The sequence below is a fragment of the Neltuma alba genome, unplaced genomic scaffold (assembly GCF_004799145.2).
Source record: "Neltuma alba isolate B1F8T4 unplaced genomic scaffold, ASM479914v2 tig00011618_pilon, whole genome shotgun sequence".
Taxonomy (NCBI): domain Eukaryota; kingdom Viridiplantae; phylum Streptophyta; class Magnoliopsida; order Fabales; family Fabaceae; genus Neltuma; species Neltuma alba.
In genome coordinates this window covers 400,936-412,194 of record NW_021636269.1, presented here as the reverse complement: position 1 = coordinate 412,194, position 11,259 = coordinate 400,936, and the positions used below count along the sequence as shown (strand labels likewise).

General features: G+C 32.0%; 1 protein-coding gene across 1 annotated transcript; it reads left to right on the top strand.

Annotated features, from left to right (window-relative positions):
- Positions 1–10,202: 10,202 nt before the first annotated feature.
- On the top strand, positions 10,203–10,923 carry LOC114715870 (uncharacterized). The gene has a single exon (XM_028900776.1). The coding sequence runs from the start codon at positions 10,223–10,225 to the stop codon at positions 10,862–10,864; it is 642 nt and encodes a 213-aa protein (XP_028756609.1). The 5' UTR covers positions 10,203–10,222; the 3' UTR covers positions 10,865–10,923.
- The last annotated feature ends 336 nt before the right edge of the window (positions 10,924–11,259 follow it).

Sequence of the window (11,259 nt, the reverse complement as noted above, 5' to 3'; positions counted from 1 at the left end):
TGAATCGACTAACTCTAAATTTCTTGTTTCTTTTTGTTTTTATACAATAAAGTTTTGCAATATTAATTTCATCGCTTTGCTATTTTATGTCTATTTTCTTTTATCAATATAAAAAATTATTTTGAAACTTTTTGAGTTTAATTTTAATACTTTTTTCGTTTGTAATCTTTGTATATTTTATTAATCTGTAGATGTTCTTCACAGACTAATCCTCAAACCGCTTATTCACAAGCAAAAGAAACCTTTTGAAGTTAACGCTATGTTTAGCTATGTCAAAAAAATACAAATAAATAGAAGGAGGTTTTGATATCAAAATAACTTAAATACCAAAACTCTGATACCAAAGTTAAAATACAAATTTAAAACTCTAATTCTGTTTATAGATATTATGAAACAATAAAATAATAATTTAAATTCAAATTCTAGTTAAATTATATTTATTTTTACTGAATAGGAATTACTTTTTAATTTTAAGTAATGACCTAACATGAGATTTTTATTTTGAATTTATTTCAATTCTTCTAGAAGATTTTCTATAGTTGCCTGTGGTTTTCTCAATGCATGAGAAAATATAATAAAGAGAGAACACAAAATCAAGCAAATAGTTTTTTCAAATTGACCTTGTGTGAATATATCTGGAAGAAAATCAGACCATTGACATTAAACACTACCTTTAAAGATGACATCAAATTGAAAATCACTTTAAAACTCTTAACTTTATTAGAGCGTTTAGGTTTCCATTGAATTATAGATTTAAGGGTGATCAATTCAAATTGGATTATCTAGTTAAATCAAGTTTTTTTTTGCCAACTAGTTATATTGATGTTAACAGTTGTAAAATTAATTCAATCAAATTAAATTGAGTATAACATGATTGATTTAAGCGTGATCGATTCAAATTTGATTATTTTTTAGTTCCTATGATGGGTTCTAAAGTTTAAAAGAAAAATCTAAAAAAATTAGTTAAAAAGGAGAAAAATAGCTTTTTCTACGTCTTCCTTTTCTCAGTTGCTGCTGCTCTCTCTCTCTCTTTGATTCATCATTATTTCTATCAAATTTTTTTTCTTAGTCTCTGTCTTCTTTCTGTAAGGGAAAATTTTATAATGAGATTTGAATGTATTTTGCTCCAAAGATTTTATTTGATTGAGATTAAAATATTATTAACAGATATTTATTTTTAATTTTAGATACTTTATTTGATTGATTTAGTTTAAAAAAATTTGTATTTGATGATTTTGTTTGATTTTGATTCAAAAGGGATTTGAAAGCTTATTATATTTGATTTTGAAAAAATATTTCGAAGTTATGCAATGCATAATCATGATGTTAATAGATCATCGGTATTGAAGGGAAAAAAATGTCACATATCTTATGGTAATACAATTTGATTTAGTTAATCAAAATCAAAATCAGACCTACACCTATATTTGATTTTTCTTTTTTACTACATTAGTATTTTGGTTTCTTAACAATACTCGAGTATCCCTATAAAAACTCTTGGCTTGATTAGAATTTTATTAAAAGTATAAACCTAAATTTAAATTTTCCTATTTCATATAAAATTAACTAGAATTTTTTCAAGAAAAACTGAATTTAATATATGTGAAAAAATGTTTTCAAAGTTGAATTTTAGATGTAAAGAAATAAATGTTAGTTAGGTTTCTAAAATGTTTCTAAAATAATATATTGTAGAAGCAGATCATACACTTTCATTAATAAATACATTTGAATTAATTTTAATAATGAATGATTGTTGGAAAAGGATAAAAAATGAATCGGTTGAAAGTGCAAGAGTATTGTTTGCTCCTTTTCATCACTCAATAAATTTAAATGATTTCTTCAACGTATTATTAAAAGAAAAAATCTTAATAATATATTGACTCCCAGCAAAAAGTTCACGACATAATATCATGAGAAAGAAGAACATGGAGGCTGAGACCCTGTTCCGCAATTAGAAGCACAAACCAAAATTGTGTTAAAATTGGGTTAATTAGCAACACTACGTATGTTCCTAAAATTGCGTTGTATTCTGAATATAAAGAGCACAGTGACAAAGCTAGCTAAGTTGAGTCTTTGACATCAAGAGGAAAAATTTACGAAGCTCATTGGTTGTTAAAAAGACGATACCAAATTAAATTTGCAACCGTTAGAAACTTTAAACTTATGACAGTATCTTCATTCCATCGTATTATTCAAAACTACTATAATATATATAATTCATTTTAATGAAGAAATTGAACTTTGTATCTTATATTAAAGACGAGAGCTAAAATTTTGACAATACTGTCAAGTTAGTACTATCAAGCCATCCTTAAGGGATGGGAAGTAAAGTTTCTGTCTATGCTATTGCTTGCCCCCAAAATTCTATACATGGAGGGCTCCTAGGACCATACGTGGAATGTTCTACCAGTTCTCCTTATTTAACAAATTCATCGCTTTCTTTCAAGGACAGGAATGGCTGACTGGAACCAGCCAGTACCACTCTTGTGGTCTACAGAGATCAACCCAGTCCAGGATGACTTCACTCCATATTCTCTCGTCAGCCATATACGTATTTCATTATCGAGTGTTTCACCAGTTAAAGTAAGGCAAGCTTCAGATACTCCTAATTCTATACAATGTGGGTTTAAACCAATGGGGGTAGGAACTTTTCGTAAATTCTTTCTTGTTATATCAAATGTAAAGATAAGCTCTTCATGTACAATTTAGATGAATATATACATATATATATATATAGTATATTTGGCCTTGGCTATGACAATGGAAACATTACTATGTGTGTGAAACAATATGGGTAAATTCAATTTAGCTTTGAAACAAAACTCATCGATGTTTATGTTTATTAAATAGTAATTGATTCTTATTTATTTTGATTATTGGTCGAATATAATACTGTTACCTTAAAACTTATTTTAGAGCTAAATTAGAGCCACATTATCAAAATTAGACATTCACATGACATGTGTGAATATAACAATATATATATATGATATAAAGATCACGCACAATTCAGATAAATGTAAAAAACTTTGCTTACAACCAACATTTAATTTATGAGATTTGTGTTGACAATATATATGTGTATGTATGAGATTTATACATAACAACAGATTTATATAAACTGATTTATTAATGTAATAACTATTTTTTTTATAATTTTGTTTTGATTTCATTCAACGTACCTCGCATCTAATACTACAGCCACAACTAGATGTTCTTTTGATACCTTCATTTCAAAAACAAAAGCATATACATGGAAAATATCCTTTTTACTAAGAAGGTGATGTAATTGTAAGAGTACAGTAACATTGTAACAGTTAAGATGAATTTCAAATCTGTCCATTAACCACTACGTACACGACTATTAAAAAAACAATCTTTTAAGGTGAACTTGAAACTGTTAAAATAACTACGACACAATTTAAACTTAAAAATTAACTTAAAACGATATGTACAATTAATGGACCAAATTATTAGTTTAACATATCTTTATAATTAAATAAACATTCTTTGAGTTCATACCCAAAAAGAAAAATAAAATCTATCCCAAATAGACTAGAATTATCATCAGGATGACTTCGTCTCATATCCTGTCTTGTCCCAAAACTATCCTAGCTCCAATTAGAATGGGACTAGACATCTCATGGGATTTTTTTAAAAAATTAATAAAAAATCATATCGTTATTTTGATTTTAATTTCATAAAGAAAGGGTATCCATAACTCTTTTCGGCTTATTGTCATTTCTTAAATATTAAAAAAAGAGAAGAAGAAGAAATAATGTCATTATTTTATTAAAAAAATCAGTCATATTTCTCCATGCGTCTTTCAACTAATGAAGGCCCCATTTTTTTTTTTTGGGGTACTGAAGGCCCCATGTATTTAATAGCTTCAAAACTTCGTTTGGCATTTTACTAGCAGGATTTGTTATCAACATTCTCTTAAACTCTGTTAATCTGATCATATCTATAATCGTTTCATTCATGTAAGCATTTTACTCTGTTTTATTTGAAGGAAAATGCAAGGAAAGAGACCATGGTTGCGCTGGGCGTTGTTATAATTCTGATGCGCTTGTGCATACATTCACACACACATATTACATCTTTCTTTCTTTCTTTTTTTGTGTTTTGCTTTTTTGAATCTGTCTCTTCGACATCGCATTGTTGTGATTCCAGAAGAAGTGGGTTCACCAACCGCGGAAGGGGCTAGTCTCCTACAATATAATGAACCAAGATTTAAATTGAAAAAGGTGTTCACATTTAATGCCCGACAGTGTCTCAAATAGAATTGTTTCTAATAAGATAATACTTATATTTTAGCAGGAAAAAAAAAGTGGGCTCAAAAAATGACCTAAAAAGGGAGCCCAAGTCACATATGCATGTACAGTCAGAGGAGGAGACGGAAAACTCGAACATTCTGAGACTTGGACACAGTGTAATAGGGACAAAATTGGTTATGGGTGTGGATGATTTTGGACGATCTTCTCTCTCTTTCTGGTCCCACTCCTGGGAATCCTCTCTCGGTGTCTCTCGCCTCTTTCCCTTCCCTTGGCACCTTTCTTCTGTGTCTATCAGTTTGCTTACCGTACTATTTGAATGTATTGAATATTAAATATATGCTGATGATTCCATTGTGTTGAGATGTTTTGGAATTTAGATCATCACACGTATCTCCCTCTTTTATGCCCCTTCTTCTTCTTCTTCTTCTTCTTCCAACTTTAACATAATCTTTTATGTGCTCCACGGCAAGTTTGTAACGCTCTCTGATTTCTGTGCTGTTCAATAACATTTGCCATTTGGTACAGATTTTTCAGATTGAGATGGCTTCTGTTGCTTCTTTCAAATTTCCTTCCATGGAGCTGCTAAAGGATGTAGTTTCAATACTGAGAGACCTATGCAAGGATAATGATGAGGTGGAGTTTTACCGCTGCGCCTCCCTCATCATCTTCAGATCAATAAAGACACATCCGCTACTTTACTGGACCTTCTCGCCGGATGAGGAACATAAATGGGCAGCTAATCCTTACTCGATCCGATTTGAGGCAAAGAATATATTCAGCATATTAGACCTCAACTATGATGATGGAGCCGTCACCGTTGAAGCCATAATTAATATTTTATTTTTATTGAATGGTAATTGGTTCTTTATTTTGATTATCTGCCTAACATAATATTTTTCACTTTAAATTTATTTTAGACGTGAACTGGAATCATGTTATTAGTGAAGCTCTAATCGTACCTCATGAATCGGTTGATGACAAGGATTTGAATCAGAAATTTGATGAGGAGATTATCATGAGTTCGAGTGAATTCATGAATGCTGTTAAAGATCTCAGTGCTTTTGAGGGAAGAGGTAAACACTTTTGCTTGCAGCACATATGCGATCGTCTGTATGTTTACATTTTGATTTGCTCAATTACAGTTGAAATAAGTGCTAGCGCTGATGCTTCAAATGGTCCCCGGTTGGAATTTCTAGCTTATGGATCACTTGGAAAGTTAAGAATTTATCCTACGCCCAAAAGACTCGGAGAGCCTAATCTTAGTGTATCTGGGACCAATGCATGGGCAAGGATAAAACACAATCCATTCCGACCTGTAGGTGTTTTCCATAAAGCAGCTACCATATCAAACACTGTGCAGATTAAGGTGAACCAATCTCAAGAAGACGACGGTGAAGCTCCTCCTATATTTTCTCTCAAGACAGGAATTGGTGAACTTTGCTTCACCATTCCTCCTACTCGTAAGCTGCTTGCTGCTTTTTTCTTTAATCAGTATAAGACCTTATTGTTGCTGCCAACTTCTTTGTAATAGATGAATGCTCTAATACTTTGCTTATCTGGGATTGCTGTGTAAAAGTGTTATGATCTCTGGGCATGGCAGGTGATGAGGATGGTGGTATGGCCTTCTAGCCGGAGACGGAGGAGGAGGAGGAGTAAGGTTGAGCTTGGTGGCTTGGCGGGGTCCCAGACTTGGTACCTGGACGCCCTCGTGTTGTGGGTCCCCTATTTAGGTTTTAATATTGCATGGACTTTTAATTTTAATATTTGTGGTGTTAAAAAACATGTAGCAAATGCAGCGTGATGCATTTACTTACTTTTTCTTTCATATTTGTTTGAATTTGGCTTTTGATATTAACTTTGCGCAACAGTGCTGGACAATATGCGTCAGAAGGTGTTGGTTATGTTGACAGAAAAAGAGCACTGCGAGAGTTGTGCTTTGCTCATGACGAGCGACCCATAAAAATACTCGCTTGTTAAAAAAAACTAAAATTAAAAAAAAATGAAAGCAAGATAAATTTCCTTTTATATAAGTTTTTTTTAAAAGAAAATTTTTCTGTCACTTTCTCAATCACGTAACGATGAACTAGGTAATCGCCCCAGTTTTGAATAAAACTATTCTGATTAAGAGAACTTACTGATTCTTAGGTGGTGCCATATCTTTACATTTGTATCTTCTCTAAGGTACATATCTAAATATGGATAGAGAATTTAAAAAGATAAGTAGGAAAAAGAATATATGTATTTAAAAATAATTGTTATTTTATTTGATTTAAACCTTTTTGAGAAAAGTTTTTACTAAATCTAATCTTTAATAAAAACTAGATGAAAGTTAGAATTGTTTATAAATATATATTTTAATTTACTGTCTCCCATACTTATAATTCTTTCCTAAATTAGTTTATCTAACTCATAAATTGATATATATAATATAATATAATATAACTTAATATAACTATGAAATTATGTAATATTTATTATAATTAATCACTTTATCTTATTTTTTTAACATATTCAGAATAGTTAAATGCAGCATATATTGGCCCTGTTTGACAGAGCGATGAAAATTTTTTATAAACATATTTCACGTAAACCGAGACAAAACTCATCTTACATACTTGTCTCGTATTCTGTAAATAACTATTAAAAAACAGTTTATAAGCTACTTATAAAATGTTCCAAACGGGCTCATTAAGGTTTGAACTGAGTATAAGTTAAAAAAACCTTTAAAAAAAATCAGGTAATTAAGCATTTATATAAAATTGCTTACTCATTACTGATTTGCTGTGCTTCTGTTGTGCTCACTGAAAAAAACCTTCTATTGCCATGGTCTGTTATGTGAGCATTTGTGATAGCGACTTCCTTTGCATGAGATGGCGATACCCTTTTGAAGTGTGTTAACGTTCAGTCAAAGCCGGGCTGGTCTTGGTCAGTGTGGCCCACGTCAGTCATGGCACAAATTTTTTTGCGTGCTATACGTGGGCCCCACTAGACCCCACCGTCACTTCGGTTAGTAACTTACTCCCCTCGTCCCTGGGTCAGGTGTACCCCGTCCTCCGCGGAACCGGTTCTCTCTTCTGCCTCTCCCATCTCTTTTCCCGACTCCTCTCCTCTACTCAAAACTACACCGTTTTGGGATGAAAATGGGCCTTTCTGCTTTTTGTTTTGGTTCAATTTTGCAACCCAATTCGTCCCTCTTGAAATATTTTTTTCACTTGTATCTATTATCCTAAAATAATTTTTAATATATTTAACACTTTAAAATATTTTTTTAATAAGAACTAATATCTAGTAAGCTACATCTTGAAATATTTTAAGATATTGGGTGTTACCAAAAGAATAATGTGAGGTGCTGAATGTGATAAAAACTAATTATTGGGTGTTACCAAAAGAATAATGTGAGGTGCTGAATGTGATAAAAACTAATTTAGGTTATTGAGAAAAATATTGTAGGATAGTAAGTGTACTAAAAATTATTTTAAAATATTAAATAATGCATTCAGTACTTTAAAATATCTTTTCAGTAGCATCAAGTATCTAGCAAGACGTATCTTGAAATATTTTCTAAACTAATTTTAAGATACTAGGTATTATAAAAAAAAAAATACTATAAGATACTGGATATATTAAAAATTGGTTTAGAATAATGAATGTTACTAAAAAAAATATTTCATGATACAGCTTGTTAAGTACTGGGTGCTATTTAAAAATATTTTAAAATGATAAGCATACTAAAAATTATTTTAAAATGCTGACTATAACTAAAAAAAATATTTTAAAGCGGCGTAAATTGGGTAAACAAATTGGCCACTCCATTTCATTCAAAAAAAAAAAAAAAATTGGCCACTCCTATCTTTGTACATCAAAACGGTGTGATTTTGGATTGAGAATGGGAGAGGTAGATGGGGGAAGCCGGTTCCGCCGCTCGTACGTCCGCCGCTAGAAATAGATAACGGGCCCTGGGAAGATTAACATGAAGAAGTCTCCTCTATCGGACAACTACAACACTGTGAAAATCTCACTTTTTTCATTTTAATTTTTTAAAGATTTCATATGATAAGCATTACCAAGAATATAGATATTCTTTATGAATTTATTTCATACAGTAAAATGAAGGTTATAAGGAATAAAAAAAATTAAAGCTTTGATGTCACCTGCACAAAAAAGAGCATTACTAAGAATACGTGTATTTTGCATCCCCACCCTTCTCTTTCCACTTTTTAATTTTATACTGCTTTGATAATTTGATGACTTGTCTATTATTCTTGGCACTTTTAAGTGTTATAGTGTGAAATCATATCGGACCAAAGACCAAATGAGGTAAAACTTTTAGAGACAAAAATTGGTAGTAATTCATTTTCATAATCAAACACATGCATCTACTTGATTCTGGACCTTACTTTAAGGGGAAGCTCATACGTGGCATAATACTCCTCTGGTCCTTAATATAGGACCTGATTGGTAAGTTTGTTTTGGTTCTAAATATAAGACCTATTTCTCATGTTTATCAATTTTTTTTCTAAATTACCTCTATGGATACTCCCTCAACCATAATCAAGTAGAAAAAGAAGATGGGGTATTAAGAAAGATGATTATGGTATTTTAGAAAAAACGTTTCACATTTCTTACAATTAACTAACTTACCTAACTTCTTTAATTTAATCAGATTAGTTAAATGGATCTCATATTAAAGATCGGAGGAGTATTTCAAATGGTCTAGTAAAATATAATATTGACACTGTTCATATAGCAAACTTCGGCACTCATAGTCATACTTTGTAATAATAAATTTCAGAGTAAAAAATAATAACTCAATACTTATTATTAAGAATTTTTAATAGTTATTTTTTTTTATTGCAACTCTCCCAACTATTTATGAAAACATATGAACAAACCCCCAAAAAAAAAACATGTCATTTCATAAGCCTCAAGTTTGAGTCAGAATTCCAGCACATGTCAGCAATGAACATTTATTAGCAAAGAGTAGATATAGTTGAGGCAAATTATTACTCCCTCCGTTCCTTATTATAAGAGACATTTGATGCTTATAGCATGTTCCTATATATAAGAGACACTTAAAAGTTGTCTCTACTTTTCTGTGTTGATTTCCTATTTTACCCATATTTATTGTCTCCAACTCACACTCTCTCTCCTTCCCACTTCTCTTTCTTTTAATAATTTACCACTGTTCTCTCTCATGTTCTCTCTCCTTATTAATGAGGGCATTTTTGGAAAACAAATTATACTTTTTACACATTAATTGTTTTTAACTGCTTTTTTTATTAACGTAATTCGGTTATTTGTCTCTTATAATAAAGAACGGAGGGAGTACTTTTTAGTTCTATTTATAAAATAAAAAGAGAAGATATTTTTTGTTTTATTTATAAGTCATTTTATTAAATTTTTAATATGGATATACTGTTTTATCTTTTATTTATTATAATATAAATAGTTATTTTTTTAAAGTGTGTATATTAAATATGAATAAAATTAAAATTTTATTATATTTTTTATGAAATTAACATAATTTAAGGTTTTTTTTTTAGTATGTATCAAAAATATTTGAAGTATCTTATAAATAGGATTACAAAAGTATTCTCTAATTACTGAGATTATTAGAGTGATGGTTATTCCGCAATAAGAAAGTAATTAACAAAAAATATTTTATTTGATTTAAGTGATCTAATCGGATATTCTAATTTTAAATTTAAAAGAAAAGGCCAACAGGCTATAAATCGAGTCAAACTATGCGAGCCTCAAGGAACAAGACGTTGCGTTTAAGGCGAGCTTCGTCATATACAAGGAAAAGAAGAATCGAATTCGATTCGAAATTGACTCCTCTCATTCCCTTTCTTCGATATTTCCCCGCCAAGACTCCATCCATAGATCTCACCTTTGTTGGGAAAGGTTTGCTTCGATTCTCCTTTCCCAATCCCGAAAATTTCACGATGGCTGTAGTTCACTTTCTTGTCGCTGACACTACCATTGGAGCCGCTTCGAATGGCATCGGAGTCGCAAAAATCCTACTTCGAAACTTTCATGCTTGCAATACCCTCTCTCTGATTGATTCATATGCGGAGCAGTCATCTTCTTCATCACCGTCCGCCAGAGCTCTGCAAATCTCATCGGTGAGCAGTAATGCCGTCGACGCTGTCGCCTCACCGCCTGCCAAATCATGTTCATGCAGAGTACCTCGTCGGACCCTTCTCCGCAGAAAACGACGAAATAAGCGCAGATTATCCGGTGATGACTCCGAGAACGTCGGAGACGAGGGGTTCTTTTCCGGTGACGGTGGCGACGGTCCTTCTGGGGGTAATGACGGTGGTTTTGGAGGCGGCGGTTGGAACTATAATGGATTTGGTGAAGGGCGTGACGGGGATGAATCGTCGTCTTCGCATTCGGATCCTGCTTTTGATTTCGTCTATGAGGTGCTGTCCTGGATCATGCTTTCTAATTGCCTCCATTTTGCGTTCAAGAAGATTATCCGATCGGCTGCGGACGGCATTGTCGGTGCTGACAGAGGAAAAGTTCTTGGGAAACCGGTGCCAACGATTTGGTTCCTTTTACTGCATCGAAATATATCCTTCTAGGAAAGTAGGCTCAGAGTTGGGATCATTTATGTGATTAATTGGTCATTTAAACAATTTTCTATTGCTTCTCGTAAATATACTGTACGTAATTCTCATATTATTTATAGTTTCTTGTTAATTTCTAAATTTAGATGTTCCATTGTGCTTATTTTGCTGATTCTAGAAGATCGAATTTTTTTGACTGAGCTATTGAGCACACAGTTGAATTGGTCAACTTTAGTGCTTTGTTCCCTGTTTCTGCAAAAAAAAAATCTGGATGGTCTTTCGTAGGAGGGTCAATCATCCCGGGGGGTGAAGGGATGTTACTCTGTTCTAGATTCTGTTTCTGCCACACCATTATTAACTGGTAGGAAAAAAAAGTTCCTTGATGCCAGGTACGGAAGGTGCTAGGGAAT